This window comes from Trachypithecus francoisi, unplaced genomic scaffold (genome assembly GCF_009764315.1).
Source record: "Trachypithecus francoisi isolate TF-2019V2 unplaced genomic scaffold, Tfra_2.0 Lachesis_group9, whole genome shotgun sequence".
NCBI classification, from domain to species: domain Eukaryota; kingdom Metazoa; phylum Chordata; class Mammalia; order Primates; family Cercopithecidae; genus Trachypithecus; species Trachypithecus francoisi.
This window is the reverse complement of record NW_022681474.1, coordinates 59,127,977-59,149,291: the sequence shown is the minus strand read 5'-3', so window position 1 is coordinate 59,149,291 and position 21,315 is coordinate 59,127,977. Positions and strand designations below refer to the sequence as shown.

Below are 21,315 nucleotides of genomic sequence, written 5' to 3'. Positions count from 1 at the left end.
GATTTTTGACAAACCTGACAAAAACAAGAAACGGGGAAAGGATTCCCTATTTAATAAATGGTGCTGGGAAAATTGGCTAGTCATAAGTAGAAAGCTGAAACTGGATCCTTTCCTTACTCCTTATATGCAAATTAATTCAAGATGGATTAGAGACTTAAATGCTAGTCCAAAAACCATAAAAACCCTTGAATAAAACCTAGGTAATACCATTCAGGACATAGGCATGGGCAAGGACTTCATGTCTAAAACACCAAAAACAATGGCAACAAACGCCAAAATTGACAAATGGGGTCTAGTTAGACTAAACAGCTTCTGCACAGCAAAGGAAACTACCATCAGAGTGAACAGGCAACCTACAGAATAGGAGAAAATTTTTGCAATCTACTCATCTGACAAAGGGCTAATATCCAGAACCTACAAAGAACTCAATCAAATTTACAAGAAAAAAACAGCCCCATCAAAAAGTGGACAAAGTATGTGATCAGACACTTCTCAAAAGAAGACATTCATACAGGCAACAGACACATGAAAAAATGCTCATCATCACTTGCCATCAGAGAAATGCAAATCAAAACCACAACGAGATACCATCTCACACCAGTTAGAATGGCAATCATTAAAAAATCAGGAAACAACAGGTGCTGGAGAGGATGTGGAGAAATAGGAACACTTTTACACTGTTGGTGGGACTGTAAACTAATTCAACCATTGTGGAAAACAGTATGGCGATTCCTCAAGGATCTAGAACTAGAAATACCATTTGACCCAGCCATCCCATTACTGAGGATATACCAAAAGGATTATAAGTCATGCTGCTATAAAGACACATACACATGTATGTTTATTGTGGCACTATTCACAATAGCAAAACTTGGAATCAACCCAAATATCCATCAGTGACAGACTGGATTAAGAAAATGTGGCACATATCCACCACAGAAAACCAAATACCGCATGTTCTCACTCATAGGTGGAAATTGAACAATGGGATCACTTGGACATAGAAAGGGGAACATCACACACCGGGTCCTATTGTGGGGAGGGGGTAAGGGTAGGGATAGCATTAGGAGATATACCTAATGTAAATGATGAGTTAATGGGTGCAGCACACCAACATGGCACATGTATACATATGTAACAAACCTGCACATTGTGCACATATACCCTAGAACTTAAAGTATAATAAAAACAAAACAAACAAAAACAAACAAACAAAACAACAAAAAGGAAATGAACTCACTTATTTATATAAAGTTTTGTCCTTTTGTTTCAATGTAAAAAGTTTAAGTAGCTCACAGACATACTGTTCTGCAGAGCACCCTCTGAGGTAACACCTCACAGCTCACCTTTAATCTTTACTCAGCTGTTCACTTTGTCCAATTATTTTTAGGACAGATGTTTGATAGATGCAAAGTAATTCATTGGATTGTCTCACCAACTGCCTGGCAGGTTTAGAGGAATCCTAGGGATAGAAGACTGGCAGCTCTTTCTATCTTAAAACCAACAGAATTGTCTAAGTTGCAGATGATGTAAGACAGAATAAATTTTTATGAAGTGATCATGAAGATGTGAAAAATAGGGGATGTGAGAAGGAACATCTTTATACACGTGGGTTTCTTATCAAGTGAGCAACTGAATATGGGGAATGTTTTACAACCCCATAGACCTGTGTCTGTCATGCTGCTCTTCACAGCCGCTACTGGTAGGCTGTCTTGACCAGCAGTTTATTAAGCTAGTGCCACAGAAAGGTGAGCTTTTGTGAACAGGAGGTTAACATTTGCTCACTATCACATGAGTTTTACATATTCAAACTTGACAAACTTGTAAAATTCCCATCTACCTACCAGCTCCGTGTGAGACATTATATGTGGTAGGCACTTAAGGATTTATTGAATGACTTTAATCCACACTGGGCCTGTATGTGTGCTGTCTTTTATGAGTGTGAAGGTGACAACACTACCTGTCTTCATGATGCCCTTGGCTGAGATATACGGTCATTCTTGTGACCAAAATTGGGCTGTGAATTTCCATGGGAAGAATAGGTAGCAGAAGTATCTGATCAATTGTGATGTGGCCCCTTGTTTAGCCTGATTAAGCAAATCTCTGTAGAATGTAAGCATAAGCACTTACTTTCTGGTCAAAACCAGAAGAAATCTGTCATTCATAAGAGTTCTTATCACAGCACTTAAACTGAGCTAAGTCAAAGGCCAGTGCTCTGTTTTGCAGATTTACATAGAAAGACTTGTAAATTATGCTGATATCAACATTTGTCCAACTAACTGGAAGAGGATTGTCTTGGGAGCCATTCTTCTTGCATCCAAGGTTTGGAGTGATATGGCTGTGTGGAATGAGGACTACTGCAAGCTCTTTGAGAACATTACAGTTGAAGAAATGTGAGTTTGTACGGTTTTTGTGAACTTTCTAACCATTTTTCAGTACTTTATGTGCTCCCATAAACTTAAATGCTTTAGGAAATATTTTTAAAGTTTACATTATGCAGATAACGAAAATGGGCATAAACACCGCATACTTTTTCCATCCAGCTTTAGAACAATGGTTCATATTTTTCATTGTTTGCTGGTAGGTCTTGGTAAATTGATGTTTTCATAATCTGCCCATAAATTGGAAAATATTTTTCTGGTGAATATTTTTGGCATTATATTACCAGTGTACTACAAGAACATAATAATACAGTAAATATCTTTGTGCCTTTTTCAAAGCTGTGTGCAAGTTCCAGTCTCTTTTTAAGGAGCACAGGTCTAGGGCCTCTGGACTGTGAAAAATGTGGTTTCACCCTGAGTTACACATTGTGAATTTGCTTTTGCTGGTGTTCTCCCTGCTTTTATCTGAAGTTCTGTTTTATAGAAACTTTGAGATACAGAATAGCCACAGATCCCTCTGCCTCTGTCCCATCCCCAGTAGGAGTGTTGCATGTGTTTAGAAATTGGGCTGATGAGTTAGAAGTTCCAGTGATCCCCCTCAGGCAGTCTGAAAAACATTGCTGGAGCATCACCCAGCACTCTCGACACTCAGGAGGTTCCCGGGGCACTCATACAACCACAGCAGCACTTTGGGGGCCCTGTGTTACCTGTGAGAGTGCAAGAAATCTTGCTGAGTCATGGGGCTGCTCACAGATGGCACCAACATGATACTGAAAGGGGACCTTCCTGGGGTATTTCTTCCAGTCTCGCCTCATGACTTCTGTAAAGGGAAGGGCCTTGGAGCTGGTAGGTAGAGAGAGCCAGGGAGGCATTTCCAGCAGAGGCTCTCACAGTGTCCACTAGACAGTGAGAATGGCTTTGTGGGTGACACTTAGGTAAATCTGAAGGAATACCTCTTGATGACATTGAGCAGCATATGAAGATCAAGATCATGACAGGCAGTGGCAAGAAGTTTTGGGTTATTGTTTTTCTTTTCTTTTCTTTTTTTTTTTTTACATTTGCCTGTTACTCCAGTTAAGACTGTCTTTCAGAATGTATGCAGTCACAGAGGTGGAGCCTGATGGTTGAATGGCAGTCACTGCCAATTTTGCTCCCGCAGGAATAACAAATTTAGCAACTATCTAAATAAAAAAATCACCTGCATAGGAACTAAAAATCTGGTAAACAATCATAGTACCTGGTTTTAACTTCATATCACTGAAAGAAGCACTGAATAGTGTAGAAAAGACAGTCTTGAATTGCTGATGCCACCCCTTCCCCATGTCCCAGCAGTGGACCTGTGGTGAGGAAAGGGGCTACATCCTTAGGGGAAGGAGAACACAGCAACTGTGGGACTTTGCACTAAATTCAGCGCTGCCTTGTCATAGCAGAAAGCAAAACAAGGCTGCAGTCATCCAATGCCCACCCATGGAGGAAAAATTTAGTCTAGTCCTAGCCAGAGAAGAATTGTTCATCCCAGTGATTGGAACTTGAGTTGTGAAAGGTTAATGGCTACTGTGGGATAAAATACTCTGGGGTCCTTAATAAATCTAAAAGTCTGTCTAGGCCACAAGGACTGCTGTGCTGTGCTTGGAGACAGTGTATTTAGGGGAATGTGACCTACACAGACAGCAGCTGGGGCAGGTAGGGACCTACAGAGACAGCAGCTGGGGCAGCTTGTCCACTGCTCCTCCAATCCTAGACAGTGCAGCTCACAGCTCTGACAGAGACCTCTTTCTTCCACTTGAGGGGAGGAAAGAGGGCTTTGTCTTGCAACTTGGATACTAGCTCAGCCACAGTAGGAGAGGTCAGAGTCATGAGACCCCCATTTCAGGTTCCAGCTTCAGGATAACATCTCTAGACAAACCTTTGGCCAGAAGGGAACTTGCTGCCTTAAAGGGACTCAATAATGGCAGGATTCATCACTTTCTGATGAAAGAGCCCTTAGGCCCTGAAGAATCATCAGTGGTGACCAGGTAGTACATGCCATGGGCCTCGAGTGAGACTCAGAGATGTGCTGGCTGCAGGTGTGACCCAGGACATTCCCAGTTGTGGTGGCTGTGAGGAGAGACTCCCTCTGCTTGAGAAAAGCCAAGGGAAGAGTTAAGAAGATTTTTCTTGAGCTTAGATACCAGCTCAGCTACAATGGAGAAGAGCACCAAGTGGACTATTGGAGTCCCTGATTCAGGCCTTGGCCCTTGGATGGCATCTCTGGAGCTACCCTGGGCCATAGGGGAGCCAACTGCCCTGAAGAGTGAGTTCCAGGCCAGGAAGCATTCACCACAAGCTGACTGAAGTGCTTGGGCATTGAGTGAGCATCAGTGGTGACCTGACAGTAATCCCCAGGGGACTGTGTTGATGGTGTACATGTGGACAAACTACTCTGCCTGGGGAAAGGGGAGGGAAGAGTGTGAATAGATTTGCCTGGTGGATTCAGTGCCAGCTCAGCCATGGTAGAACAGAACACCAGGTAGATGTCTAAGGTTTATGACTCCAGCCCTAGCTCCCAGACAGCACCTCTGATCCCATCCAGGGACCAGAGGAACTTACTGCACTTAAGGGAAGAACAGAAGCCTGGCTCACTTCACTACTTGCTAATTGTAGAGCCCAGGGGCCTTGAGTGAAATAGGTGGCAGTGGGTAGTTGTTACAGCGGGCCTTGGTCTGCCACAGTGCTGTGCCAGCTTCAGACCTAGTGCTGTCCCAGTGTTGGTGACCACAGGGGTGCTTGTATTGCTCCTCTTTGAGCTCCAGGCAGCCTAGCACAGAAAGAGAGACTTCATTTGTGGGAAAGTAAGGGAAGAAGTGAGTCCCTGTCTGCTAATCCAGAGAATTCCTTCAGGTCTGATCTCAGCCCACCAATGTGGTACCTCTACAATTCTGCAAAACACAATGACATTCTTCACAGAAATAGAAATAAAAAATGAATTCTAAAATTTATACGTAACTACAGAAGACTCAGAATATCCGAAGCTATCCTGAGCAAAAAAACAAAACTGGAGGAATCACGTTATCTGATTTCAAACTATACTCTATAGCTATAGTAACCATAACAGCATGGCACTGGCATAAAAACAGACACATAAATGAATGGAACAGAATAGAAAACCCAGAAACCAGTTTATACATCTGCAGTGAACTCATTTTCAGCAAAGGTACCAAGCACATACAATGGGGAAATGACAGTCTCGTCAATAGGTAGTGCTGGGAAAACTGGATATTCATATGCAGAGGAATGAAACTAGACCTCTGTTTCTCACCTTATGCAAAAATCAAATCAAAATGGATTAAAGATTTAAATCTCAGCTGGGTGTGGTGGCTCACGCCTGTAATCCCAGCACTTTGGTAGACTGAGATAGAAGAATCACTTGAGCCTGGTAGTTCAATACCAGCTCAGGCAAACCAGTGAGATTCTGTCTCTATTTTTTAAAACATTAAAAATTTAAAAAAATTTAAATACAGAATCCTTTCCCTATTTCTTGTTTTTCTCAGGTTTGTCAAAGATCAGATGGCTGTAGATGTGTGGTATTATTTCTGAGGACTCTGTTCTGTTCCATTGGTCTATATCTCTGTTTTGGTACCAGTATCATGCTGTTTTGGTTACCGTAACCTTGTAGTATAGTTTGAAGTCAGGTAGCGTGATGCCTCCAGCTTTGTTCTTTTGACTTAGGATTGTCTTGGCAATGCGGGATCTTTTTTGGTTCCATATGACTTTAAAGCAGTTTTTGCCAATTCTGTGAAGAAACTCGGTAACTTAGTGGGGATGGCATTGAATCTATAAATTACCTTGGGCAGTATGGCCATTTTCAAAACATTGATTCTTCCTATCGATGAGCATGGTATGTTCTTCCATTTGTTTGTGTCCTCTTTTATTTCACTGAGCAGTAGTTTGTAGTTCTCCTTGAAGAGGTCCTTTACATCCCTTGTAAGTTGGAGTCCTAGGTATTTTATCCTCTTTGAAGCAATTGTGAATGGAAGTTCATTCATGATTTGGCTCTCTGTCTGTTACTGGTGTATAAGAATGCTTATGATTTTTGCACATTGATTTTGCATCCTGAGACTTTGCTGAAGTTTCTTATCAGCTTAAGGAGATTTTGGGCTGAGACAATGGGGTTTTCTAAATATACAATCATGTAACAAGAAGTGGGGAAAGGATTCCCTATTTAATAAATGGTGCTGGGAAAAGTGGCTAGCCATAAGTAGAAAGCTGAAACTAGATCCTTTCCTTACTCCTTATACGAAAATTAATTCAAGATGGATTAGAGACTTAAATGTTAGACCTAATACCATAAAACCCTAGAAGAAAACCTAGGTAATATCATTCAGGACATAGGCATGGGCAAGGACTTCATGTCTAAAACACCAAAAGCAATGAAAACAAAAGCCAACATTGACAAATGGGATCTAATTAAACTGAAGAGCTTCTGCACAGCAAAAGAAACTACCATCAGAGTGAACAGGCAACCTACAGAATAGGAGAAAATTTTTGCAATCTACTCATCTGACAAAGGGCTAATATCCAGAACTTACAAAGAACTCAAACAAATTTACAAGAAAAAAACAAACAACCCCATCAAAAAGTGGGCAAAGGATATGAACAGACATTTCTCAAAAGAAGACATTCATACAGCCAACAGACACATGAAAAAATGCTCATCATCACTCGCCATCAGAGAAATGCAAATCAAAACCACAATGAGATAGCATCTCACACCAGTTAGAATGGCAATCATTAAAAAGTCAGGAAACAACAGGTGCTGGAGAGGATGTAGAGAAATAGGAACACTTTTACACTGTTGGTGGGATTGTAAACTAGTTCAACCATTATGGAAAACAGTATGGTGATTCCTCAAGGATCTGGAACTAGAAGTACCATATGACCCAGCCATCCCATTACTGGGTATATACCCAAAGGATTATAAATCATGTTGCTATAAAGACACATGCACACGTATGTTTATTGCGGCACTATTCACAATAGCAAAGACTTGGAATCACCCCAAATGTCCATCAGTGACAGACTGGATTAAGAAAATGTGTCACATATACACCATGGAATACTATGCAGCCATAAAAAAGGATGAGTTTGCGTCCTTTGTAGGGACATGGATGCGGCTGGAAACCATCATTCTCAGCAAACTATCACAAGAACAGAAAACCAAACAGTGCATGTTCTCACTCATAGGTGGGAACTGAACAATGAGATCACTTGGACTCAGGAAGGGGAACATCACACACAGTGGCCTATCATGGGGAGGTGGGAGGGCGGAGGGATTGCACTGAGAGTTATACCTGATGTAAATGATGAGTTAATGGGTGCAACACACCAAATGGCACAATTATACATATGTAACAAACCTGCACGTTATACACATGTACCCTAGAACTTAAAGTATAATAATAATAAAAAAATTAAATCTAAGACCTGAAATATGAAACAATAAAACATTGGGAAAACTCTCTGGGATACTGGACTCAGCAAATATTTCCTGAATATTTCATAAGCACAGGCAGCCAAGCAAAAATGGGCAAATTAGGTCACATCAAGTTAAAAAGCTTCTGCACAGCAAAGGAAACAGTCAACTAAGTGAAGAAACAACTCACAGAATGGGGAAAGATATTTGAAAACTATCTGACAAGGGATTAATAACCAAAATATTTTAGAAGCTCAAATAAGTCCATAGAAAAAAAATCTAATAATCTTATTTTTAAAGTGGGCAAAATATCTGAATAGACATTTCTCAAAAGAGGATACATTAGCCAGCATGATGACACGTGCCTGTGGTTTCAGCTGTTTGGGAGGCTTATTATTACCTGAGCCTAAGAGGTTGAGGCTGCAGTGAGCTGTGATTGTGCCACTGCACTCAACCTGAGTGACAAAGTGAGACCCTGTTTCAAAACTAAGAAAGGCATACAAATAGCAGATAGTATATGAAAAGATACTCAACATCAATATCATTGATCTTCAGAGAACTGTAAATCAAAATTACAATGAGAGATCATCTTACCCACTTAAAATGGCTTTTATTCTAAAGATAGCCAATAACAAATGCTGGTGAGGATACAGAGAAAAGGTGACCCTCATACACTGTTAGTGGGAATGTAATTTAAGTACAACCACTATGGAGAAACGTTTGGAGTTTCTCAAAACTAAAAATAGAGCTACCATATGATCCAACAATCCTACTGCTGGGTATATATGCAAAAGAAAGGAAGTCAGAATATCAGAGATACCTGCACTCTCATGTATATTGCAGCACTATTCACAACACCCAAGATTTGGAAGCATTCCAAGTTTCCATCAACAGATAAGTGGCTAAAGAAAATGTGGTACATATACACAATGGAGTACTATTCAACCACAAAAGAGAATGAGATCTTGTTATTTGCAAGAACATGGACGGAAATGTTCAGTGAAATAAGCCAGGCACGGAAAAACAAACTTCACATGCTCTCACTTATTTGTGGGAGCTAAACGTTAATTCAGTTTTTTTGTTTGTTTGTTTTTTGAGATGTAGTCTTGCTCTGTCACCCAGGCTGGAGTGCAGTGGTGCTATATCGGCTCACTGCAACCTCCGCCTCCTGGGGTCAAGTGATTCTCCTATCTTCACCTCCCGGGATTACAGGCGTGTGCCACCATGCCTGGCTAATTTTTGTATTTTTAGTAGTGATGAGGTTTCGCCATGCTGGCCAGGCTGGTCTCGAACTCCTGACCTTGTGATCTACCCACCTTGGCCTCCCAAAGTGCTGGGATTATAGGCGTGGGCCACTGCGCCCGGCCTCAAACAATTTAACTCATGAAGACATAGAGTAGGAGAATCATTAGCAGAGGCTGGTAAAAGTAGTATGGGGGATGAGGAGTAAGGGGTAATGGTTAATAGATACACATAGTTAGAAAAAATAAATAAGATCTAATATTTGATAGCCCAACAGGGTGACAACAGTCAATAATTATTTAATTGTACATTTTACAGTAACTAAAAGGGTGCAATTGAATTATTTGTAAAACAAAGGTATGCTTGAAGCATGATGGATACTTCATTTACCCTGATGTGATTATTACACATTGTAGTCATCAAAATATTTTATATACCACATAAATATATACACCTATAATATACCCCAAAAACATTTTTAAAGACTTTCATTCAGAATTACTACACTGTATATTTACAAGTGAATTGAGGATTCTTGTGACTAAGAAGAGACTCACTAGTGATGGTCAGTTGGTTTTGAAATGGCTGCTAAATTACTGCTTTGCTAATTGTAGAAACTGAATTGTCATGGTGATATTGCTAGTAACCATTTTAGCAAAGGATGTTAAAAGAAAATGAATTTGAAACAAATAGAAGTACTTTGAAAGTTGCAGAAGCTAAAGTGCTCTTAATCACTGCTGTCATCAGTCTGTAAACTGGTTTCTTGAAGGGAGCAAAATTTGTAATTATGAACACTTAGCTCCGTTATAATGGCGGCTAAATTATTCTCAAAACCAGCAGCTAATCTGGTGGGGCTCTAGTTCTAATTACAAGGTCAGAGAATATGCAGAGAAATGTGCGGGTTTCCACAGATGTGAGCTCCAGAAGCAGTGGTGGCAGAAGCCAGCTCCAGTACTACATAATGCTGTTTGTAAATGCAGAAGCACCCAGATCTATGCTCTGAACAGGAGCCATGTTCACGATTTTTAGAAATTGTAAAACATTGCAACAAAGTGTGTAATGTACACTTATCTTGTCCTTCTGCTGTTGATTGTAATGATCTCTTTTAGACTGTAAATTGAACCATTTAAGAATTAATGTTTATCAGATTTTTCTTAAAACTTTTCAACATCTGTTTGTCTTGTTAGTATATATTTTCCTTCAGAAGCATCACTAATTATCAGGGAAATGCAAATGAAAACCACAGTGTGATACCACCTTACTCCTGCAAGAATGGCTATAATTTAAAAATTGAAAAATCGTACATGTTGGTATGGATTAGGTAAGAAGGGTACACTTACACTGCTGATAGGAACATAAACTAGTAAAACCACTATGGAAAACAGTACTGCCATTCAATCCAGCAATCTCACACTGGGTATCTACCAACACAAAAGAAGTTGTATGAAAAAGACACATGCACATGCATGTTGATAGCAGCACAATTTGCAACTGCAAAAATATGGAATGCCCATCAATGAATGCATAGATAAAGAAAGCTTGGAATATATACACCATGGAATACTGCTGAGCCGTAAAACAGAATGAAATAATGGCCTTTGTAGCAACTTGGATGGAGCTGGATGCCATTATTCTAAGTGAAGTAACTCAGGAATGGAAAACCAAATGTCATATGTTCTCACTTATAGGTGGGAGCTAAGCTATGAGGATTTTATATGTATTTATACACAGACACACACAGACACACACATACATACACACATACATATAAGTTAAACTGAGCAACTCCTATTCAGAAAATTTGCTGTGCCTGTAAAGGGTATGCTATTCAGCCATTTAAAAAACAACAAAAAACTAAGAAGATACATATCCTGTAGACATAATGGGTTTCTTCAGTAACTAAGCCTCTATTAATAAGCATGTTATATAAAATATTGTATTTTATACATTTAAAATACGTTTGTGGAAAAACGTAAGAGATTATGAAGTGCATATATTCCTATAGTAAATTAAGTCCTGATTAGCTGATTATTAAAGCATTATCTGATTTATATTCCCATAGTCTTATGGTTATATGAATAGAAAATTAATGTTAGAAGTAGTTTCAGTGGGGTTTTCAGTTAAACAAATGAGAAAACCACATATCTGCTTATATCCTAACTGCTTTCCATACCAGAGAACATCAAGCATTTGTTGACTTATCCAATGGATAAAACATTAAAACTTTAAAACCAAGAAACCTAATATGTTGTTGAGGTATGGTTTTTATACAGTTAAGTCTTTACAGGGATTACTATGAAAGTGGTAAGATTACTCTAGTTTTATATTTATTTAAACATTTGACAAAGTGCTGGATACAGTGGCTCATGTCTGTAATACCAGCACTTTGGGAGGCCAAGGTGGGAGTATCACTTAATCACAGGAGTTTAACACCAGCCTGGGCAACAAGTGAGACCCTGTCTCTACAAAAAGAATTTTTAAAAAGCGGCATGAACGTGTAGTCCCAGCTACTTGAAAGGCTAGGATCATGCCACTGCACTTTAGCCTGAGTGACAGAGCCAAGACCCTGTCTCAAAACAAACAATAAACAAAAATCTTTTGCTAGGACAGCTGAATAATCATGTGGCAGAGGGCTGCTCCCAGCCTGTTCCCCTCTCACTGCATTCAACTCATCCCCACATTCTATTCTGGCCAGGGGTGACAGATGCTGAGCACCTTGGGGTTTCATTTCCAACTTAGAGGAAACACTGTGTAAGGCCAGCGTCCTACAAAAAGGCGTGTCATAAAATGGGTTTAGTCTAGCCAAGGTGTTTCTCTTTGATCTTTCTACCGTCTGAAGTGTAAAGAGTATTCCTGCCCCATAATAGTGACAGCTAATAAATGGCATCCATCATTTCTGTCATCTGATCACTATTGCAGTGCCTTGGGAGTGAGCGTGGAGTCTGAGTTGTGCAATGGAACCCTCAAGAATGAGCCCTGAGTCATCTGCACAAGTGCAGAGAAGCCTGTCACCTTTCTCCTCATCCAAACTTGGGGTGCTAGATGCAGAATGGACTGCAAGCAGCTGTGCCCTGTTTGGACATTAGTGTAGGAATCCACCTGCATAGCCTGTATTTGTTTCAAAAAAGAATTTGGAGCTATTCTAGTAGCTCAGTGTGATGTTTTTAAATAAACAGAGAAAAATTTTATTAACTGACTTAACCAAAAAATACTGCCTATTAAATTCATTTAATATTGCTTAAGGAGTATCTACAAAATCCTGACCTCAGTGTTTTCTTGCAAAAGAAGTGAAAGTAAGGACAGAGACCCTTTCAAATGAAGAATCACTAAGAAACAAAATATTTATAAGCAGTATAACATTTACTTATGTATATTTTTTAAGGTTATACCATAGTCAGTTTGCATCAGGCTCTGATATTTTTAAATAAACAGAGAAAAATTTTATTAACTGACTTAACAAAAAAAACCTGCCTATTAAATTCATTTGATATTGTTTAAGGAGTATCTACAAAATTCTGACCTCAGTGTTGTCTTGCAAAAGAAGTGGAAGTAAGGACAGAGACCCTTTCAAATGAAGAATCACTGAGAAACAAAATATTTATAAGTAGTATAACATTTACTTATGCACAGTTTTAAAGATTATAACATAATCAATTTGCATCAGGCTCTCCAATTTAGGAACACTGAGAAGATTTCCCTGTAGGGGAAGTTTTCATATAAATGTTGAAGAAATTGTTAAAACTGAAAACTTTTCTGTATTTGATAATCTACTGGGGTTCCAATCCAGTGTGCTTTCTTATATTTATAAGGTCTATCTCCAGTATGTGTTATCATGGGTCTTGGAGCAAGTATTATGTAAATGAAGGCATTTCCACATTCTTTACATTCATAGGTTTTATTTCAAAAATGAGTTCATATCTTCATGTGGAACTGGGACAATTGAAGACCTTACCACGGATGTTTGTATTTGTAAGGGTTTTCTCCATTGAATCATTTCATGTTTTTAAAGAAATGAAAAAGGTGAAGGATTTACCATGTTTCTTAAGATTATGTCATCTTTCTCCATATTAAATTCGAATATATCTTTGAAAGCACGTGGGAAAATCAAGTTTATTAACACAGTTTTTACATTCATGTTGTTTTTGTTTTTCTAAGTTTTCAAAGAGAACTGGGAAAGTTGCATGCTTTCTTGTATTTCTTAGATAGTAGGGTTCTGTACAGTGTGAGTTCTTTCATGTGTTCTAATAAACTAGAGCACATGGTGATTTTACCACATTTCTTAACATGAAATAATGTTTTTGAACTAACATTGTCCTGAGTTGGTTTTGTTGTGTTTCTCCTTCCCCAGGAATGAGTTGGAAAGGCAATTCTTGAAGCTAATTAATTATAATATCAGCATTACTGGCAGTCTTATAGCAGATTCTACTTCGATCTTCGCACCTTGGCACACGACAACAGCCTGTATTCTCCAGTTTATCTTCTTGACAGAGAAAGAACATGGAAGCTGGAGGTAAGGCTATGAAGTTACTAAGTGGGTTTTCATTCAAACACCAATGCCAACATCTGTGACTAGGTCATATTAAGTAGTGATTAGAAAAATGGAAAGCTTCAAAATTAACTAACATACTGAAGAGCTTATTACCTTTTTGGCATTCTATTTCCTGTATCTTTTATGATTTTTACAAGGATCCACATTATTGGAAAATTATAGATATTGTCTTCTCTTTTGTGACCATAATTCAGAATATTTTAATCAAATTTAGTTCATGTGTAATCTTTCCCTTATGAACCTTTACCCTTTCAAATAATCATACATAAATGATTTCTTGTTATTGTATTCTGAGCAATGTCTACATACATAATGCACTTACCACTTGACTATTTTTTATTATTCAGTTTGCAAATTTATGTCATTTTCTACTGTACATACCACAGTGCAGTCAATCCCATGGGTTTGTTAGACAAAGCAATAGTGCCTAAGCCAAGAGACCTGCACTTAGACTGTATAAGGTGTGTGTGTCTCAAGTACTGGATGCAGAAAGTTCATGGGATTTTACTGGAAATGATAAAATTTATGGGACAAAGTAATATTTGTGGTTTGTGACTTTTGGTAAGTACACAGCAAAGTTACAGCTGACAAGGATGAACATTTAAAATAGGCATGTTCTGTGGTACCTTGGAAGCATTTTAAAATAATACATTTTCTGTCATAATTAATGTGCAAGTGAAGTAATGCCTTTTGATGCTTTAGTCATTAGACTTCTTTGATATTCCAATACAATCCAGCACATGCCTGCATCGTTAAAATTTGCTTTGAATTATATAATAACTATTATAGATTGGGTAGAGTTTGAATAGATTAATAAACTAGCTTTTTGCAAAAGTGTACATTCATTATGTTTAAGGAACAAGTACACAGGTAACAGATGATACTGCTGTTAGAAGCCTGTCACAATACTGTGACGTCTTTGGGAGCCCAATTTTTAAGTAACTTAATAAAACAAGTTCCCCTTTGCTCCAGCAATCTAATTCTAGCCCTGAAAGGAGATTACGGTAGTGAGTTGACAGAACTTGGCAGTGTAAACATCAGCCAAGTAGCTATAACTGGGCTGGACGCTGTGGCTCATGCCTCTAATTCCAGCACTTTGGGAGGCCGAGGTGGGTGGATCACGAGGTCAGGAATTCAAGACCAACCTGGCCAAGATGGTGAAACCCCGTTGCTACTAAAAATATGAAAATTAGCTTGGCATGGTGGCGGGTGCCCGTAATCCCAGCTACTTGGGAAACTGAGGCAGAGAATTGCTTGAACTTGGGAGGCGGAGGTTGCAGTGGGCCAAGACTGTGCCATTGCACTCCAGCCTGGGCGACAGAGCAAGACTCCTTCTCAAATAAATAAATAAATAGTAAGAAATAAAAAAAAGCAGCTGTAACTGAACTATTTAAAGGAGTTGCATGTGTGGCTTATCATCAGTGGTGACTGTTAAAAAGTTGGAACCCTTTTTAAAATTGTACCTCTTTTCTATTTGACATTCTTAGGTTTTTTCAAGGATGGAACAATATAAAGTTTTCTATAGTGCTGCCAAGAATGGGTCTTTGAGTGCTGATGATTTAATTCATCTTCAGCGTGCTAAGGCCATCCTCTTCTGAAGGAAGAAATGAGGGGTAATGTAACATCTGAACCCCTCATCAAAAACATGGGAAAATATCACTTCTCCTGGCTAAAGTACTAGAAAAGTTGGTATTTTCAAAAGAAGAAACACCTCAATTCAAGTTAACTCAAGGAAAACTAAGATTGCACTTCATAGTAAAGAATGAGATGTTGTCAGGGTAACAACACACCCTTACACTCTTCTGTCCCGTTTAATGTATACAGAGTTATAAAAACCACTCCAAAGTGAAGACTCCTTCTGCCCACGCACAGATATTTGCTTAGTGTGTGGGCTGATAGCTGTGAACTATGTAAGGCTTTTAAAACAATAGTTTAACTTTTTAGATTTTAAAGATAACTTTTCTGTTTCTTTATGTTTTTTCTTTTCCCCAATATTGCTGCATATGCATTTGGAATCAGTGCAGTATCACTGTTAAAACATGGGAGTCTAATAACTCCTAAAGCCACTAGGAGCAGACCCAGCATTGTCAGGTATGGAAGGGCTCTTCCTTCCTACTTTTACCAGTAACTACTAGTTACTGGCAATCATCAAGCAAAAGCTGCCAGATAACGTTTGCCATTCACATCCTTTGTAAGCCCTTCTTATTAGCAGTTTAGCATGTTTGGGGTCATAAAAAGAGAAAGTACTGGTTATTGATTATCTACTTTTATGAAGGTCTGTGGTGTATTTCTTGTGAACTATAATGGTTCTCATTTGCTGATAAATTTTCTTATTGTTAAGTAAATGTATTCAAAGATGTTTTCATAGTGACAAGCAACATGGTGATCCAGTGGTTATGTAAAAATAATAAAATATGAGGTGTCCTGAAAGCTTCAGGGCAGTTTTTAGCTTTAATATAGTGTGCCTGGGCCCTCCAGAGGACTGCAGCATATATATACATGCTGTAAATCTTTACAAAATATCATTTGAAAGTGTAATTGTATTTTTTCTTTTTATTTTTAATAGATGGTGCCTCACTATATTGCCCAAGCTACAGTGCAATGATTAATTAGAGTCACAATCGTAGTGCACCACAGCCTGAAAACCCTGGCCTCAAGCAATCTTCCCATGTCAACCTACCAAGTAGCTGGGACCACAGGTGTGTACCACCGCCTCTGGCTTTATTTTGCAGAATTTGAATATTAAGCTTTTAACTTTTTGTTTCAGTCAATATCTGCTATCTTCAAGAAGGGCTGAAACAAAAAATTAAAAGCTTAATATTCAGGAGCTAGGCATGCTTGTAGTCCCAGCTATTCACAAGGCTTAAATGGGAGGATCACTTGAGGCCTAGCCTTGGAGGCTGCAGTGCACTGTGATTGTGCCTGTAAATAGCCATTGCACTCCAGCCTTGGCAACATAATGAGACCCTGTCACTTAAAAAAATGGCAAAACTAAATAAACGTTAAAAAAAAATACAACAGGCTTTTCAATGATGTTTTGTAAATGTTTGTAGCATTGTTACTTTTACAAGTATCAAAGCTTAAAATTACACTAAGACTTTTGGAATTCTTGTGTTTTTATTAAGTTCCCTTTTCTCTTGTAAAGTAGCTCTTTGGATGGCTTTTATCTGCATTGATAACCTCAAATTATTTTCCCTAGATGTGATGAAGAGGAGGATCTGTGTTAATTCACATATAACAAATTAGAAGGAATTGGACCATAATAGTAGTAGGTGATGTAATACATTTTATTATCCCACGTGTTAACCTGGGTGCAGGTGTCATATTTCATGTCCTGCTATTTAAAAAGAACTTCCATAAGCCTTAGGAACACTAGCTCCTGAAAAATATCATTTATGGAATGCAGAACTTAAAGACTGAAGTATTGATTGCAGTTTTATTTTCAAAAGATAAATGCTACAATTGATGTGGTTTTCATTTCTCATGTTTATATTAAAAGAAAACCTAGTAAACTAATTAAAATGTAGCAAATGTGTTTATAACACTTCTATTCACATAGTGTTGCATCTCTGCCTAACTTAAATGGTTTAAATCAGTCTTGATATGTCTTAAAGCATTTTTGTAAGTTTCCTGACCATACACAAGTTGGTTTAATCCATGCCTGTATTTAAGATGTAATATGTGTTTTCTTTTTCTTTTTTTTTTTTTTTTGAGACAGAGTCTAGCTTTGTCGCCCAGGCTGGAGTGCAGTGGCGCGATCTCGGCTCACTGCAATCTCCACCTGCTGGGTTCAATCTATTCTCCTGCCTCAGCCTCCCGAGTGGCTGGGACTACAGGCGCACACCACCACACCCCACTAATTTTTTTGTATTTTAGTAGAGACCAGGTTTCACTGTGTGTCCCAGGCTGGTCTCAAACTCCTGACCTCAGGGAATCCGCCCACCTTGGCCACTCAAAGTTCTAGGATTACAAGCGTGAGCCACCATGCCCGGCCTTCAATTTTAAGATAATTTATTACACTTAAAATAACACTTTGGCCACAATACTTAGTGGCATAATGCATTAGATGGCATCTTTGAATAGTTGATTATTGTGTCTGAGAGGAAAAACACATTAGAATATGAAATTAGGTAAATACACCAAAGAGAAAGGATTTCCAGGAATAGTGTAGAATTAGAATGAGGGTGTTTGAAGTTTTCAGTTACACAGAAAAAAAAAATGGAAGTCCAGAAAGTAGAATTAAAGTTGCTGTGCAGAGGGTGACTTAAACCACATAATTTGACTTTAGCATACTGTTTTCAAGCTTACATTTTAGTTAAAAATAAATGACTTTTTTTTTTTTTTTTAGAATTAAAATTCTAGCCACTCAGCTTCAGTGATTCTCACTAAATCCTGATAATATTGGTATATTTTTATTCATTTTAATTATTTAGTACCTAAGTTAAAATCTTCAACTCATCACCTTATCTTGATAAATTGCAAACTAGAATCAATGATCTGTATTAAACTTAGAAGAAAAAGTGTATGATGAATCCTTGTTTATAACATGGTTTGCACCTTATAATATGCCATTAACTAAGTAGAAGTCCTGACATATATAAGTGGTCAAAGATTTAAAAACCAGGTTGGCAGAGGGAGATTGGACATAAATTCATGACCTCATGAGTAAGTCAGGGTTGGGCGCAGTGGCTCAGGCCTGTGATCCCAGCAGTTTGGGAGGCTGAGGTGGGCAGATCACTTGAACCCAGCAGTTCAAGACCAGCCTGGCCAACATGGCAAAACCCCTTCTCTACTAAAAATACAAAAATTAGCCAAGCATGGTGGCAACTGCTTATGGTCCTAGCTCCCCGGGAGACTGAAGCACAAGAATTGCTTGAGCCTGGGAGGCAGTGGTTGCAGTGAGCCATGATCATGCTTGCACTCCAGCCTGGGTGACTTTGTCTCAAAAAAAAAAAAAAAAAAAAGAATACATCAATAGAATAAGGAACACTAACATTATTCTCTCCTTTGGCTTGAATCCTAGAAGGGAATACAGTCATTTAGATAAATGAAAAATTGGGTCAGCTTAGAATAAGAATATAAATGTCACTGAGTGGGCAGGTTCTCCAACAAATGTCATGGGGCATGGAAACTAAGTTGCTAGTAGGTGGTAATTACGGCAGTTTTCTTAGAGTTTGATACCTGGGAAAGATTAGTTCTTTAACATACGACTATGAAAAGGATTATCTGAGTACCAAAGCTCTAATTTACTTTCACTCTTCGGGTTATTTTAACGTTTGTAATACAGACACAAGTGAAATTTTACTCTGGTAGAGCGTGAACTAACACTTCACATCTTCATTACAAGGAAAAGACAAAGATCTGAAATATGTATTTGAACCAAGTGAAATGGCCATTTTTGTAGTACAAAAGTGGTTGCCTATTGGCAGTTTTATATAGTCCATTCTGAGATGAACTATCTAATCTTAGAGCTCAGTGTTTCTAGAGAAATTTTATCCTGGTCTTTTATTCACATTTTCTTTTTATGTAACCTAGATGCCCATACGTTACTAAAATCAAACAATACTAAATCCTGATTTTAGTACAACTCAAGGTTCAGTTTTTTGATGTAGTTTTCCCACATTTCCAAATACACTATTCCTTGGTTTAAAAAAAACATGCCAAAGCCAATCTTAACCAACAACCAAATTACTCTTGATTCTGTATTCAGGTTATGCAGTGTTTCCAGAAACTAATTTTGCTGCAGTGTGCTGGTTAGCTAGAATCTTTCATCACCCCAGTCCTTTCCCTAACCACATTTAAGATTTCTGTGGCTTCATTTTTTCCTCACACAGCATCCTTGAATATGGAACTATATCTTTGACAGCTGGCAGATAAATTTCCCAGGTAAGTGCTAGTTTCTATGTAAATTTGTAGAGAATACCCAGAATCTATCAAGTTAAGGATTAGATGACCTTAAGTCTAACCGCCACTTATTTACCCAGTTGGGCCCAACATTGTGCCAGCAAGCAATGCAAAAGATCTAGGAGCCCTTCACTGAAGCCTGCCCCCTATGACACAGGTTTCTAAGGCAATTTCTACTGAACTCTTTTTTTTTTTTTTTTTTTTTTGAGATGGAGTCTAGCTCTGTTGCCAAGGCTGGAGTGCAGTGATGCAATCTCAGCTCACTGCAACCTCCACCTCCCAGGTTCAAGCGCTTCTCCTGCCTCAGCCCCCCAAGTAGCTGGGATACAGGTGCCTGCCGCCATGACCAGCTAATTTTTGTATTTTTGGTAGAGACAGAGTTTCACCATGTTGGCCAGGCTAGTCTTGAACTCCTGACCTTGTGATCCGTCCACCTCAGCCTCCCAAAGTGCTGGAATTACAGGTGTGAGCCACTGCGCCTTATGACTATTGAACTCTTTTAAATGTATTTGGCAAGTGACAGAACATGTGCTTAATGTGAAATTTAAGGAATATCAGCTTGTGGTTTAGGATTTCTAGGGTACAGAAAGAAGAACTAACTGGGAAAGAAAAATGGTATAGACATTATAAGAATCTTGAGTCCAGTGAAAAATGGTTAACATTCTTTAAAAAGGAACAGATTAGATGACTCTTATAATTGGTGTAAGGAAGCTGAGCAATTGGACTGTGATTAGGAAAACTCAGTGATAGTCCCAGAACCTAAGGTCTTTAATAAAATATGAGTGGTATCTCCTTCAAAAGACCTCCATGGATTCCCAAAATAAGCTGCTTGCTTCTTTAAAAAAATATATTGCTTTTCTTCACCTTCTCAATTCTACAAAACTTTACCTGTCACCTCAAGCTGGTGACTCCTATGTCTCTTCAGTGTGAAAACTGACTCACAAGCAGAGCTTCAAGTGTGTTATCCACCTCTTCTTCCAGCCCGTTTCACCCAAGACCCTTAGAACCCTCCTCAAACAAAATCGATTATCCCAGACTCACCCTTGCCTTTTCTGCTACTTTCCAATGTGGCAGTGCTTGATGTCTGTCATCATGACCCAGTGCCAAAGCGTTAGCACCAGGTTTTGGAACATACAGGTTGTATGTAGCTTGCAAGCTAACTGACCCCTTGTAATACCCTTTATGTGAGACCTCTGTGTGCGTTCTCTGAAACACCTGATTTGCAACCAATTTGCTGCACTTGCTGAATCTGACCTGCTCACAACCCTAATCATGTATTCTCAATCTAGCCTGAGGATGAGGTTGTACCCCTTCCTTCCAAAACCTGTTTTCTCTGGCATTAATGCCTTGTTCTGAAGGCAAACCCCTCTCATCTAACGGAGAGGATTCCATCTCTACTTCTAAAATCAGCCTTCTATAGTCATCTCCTCCACCAATTCTCCTCTTCAAAATTGCATTTCACCTCCCCAAACTGGGGATGCAGCAATTTTGGTTCGTTTCTCTAAAGGTCCCAGTGTTTTTCAAGACGTGATCCCCACCCACCTCCCTCATCAGCTGAAAGAGCTTGTGAAAAATGCAGCTTCTCTAAATGCAGTATGGTATCCTCGATTTGATCCTGTGACAGATAAAGAACGTGAGTGGAAAACCTGATGAAGTCTGGAGTTGGTAGTAACGTGCCAACATTGATTTTTTAGTTTTAACAAATGTACCATGTCCATACGAGATGTTCACATTAGTGGGGAACTGGTAAGGGCATACAGAAACTGAGTTATTTTGGTGACTATTTT

The 21,315-nt window shown here is 38.8% G+C and overlaps 1 protein-coding gene across 1 annotated transcript; it reads left to right on the top strand.

Annotated features, from left to right (window-relative positions):
* The first annotated feature begins 1,645 nt into the window (after window positions 1-1,645).
* On the top strand, window positions 1,646-15,806 carry LOC117082271 (cyclin-Y-like protein 2). The gene is given in 5 exon segments (XM_033208895.1): window positions 1,646-1,702; window positions 2,227-2,393; window positions 13,424-13,482; window positions 13,485-13,585; window positions 15,112-15,806. Coding segments are annotated over 5 exon segments (495 nt in total). The 3' UTR covers window positions 15,223-15,806.
* The last annotated feature ends 5,509 nt before the right edge of the window (window positions 15,807-21,315 follow it).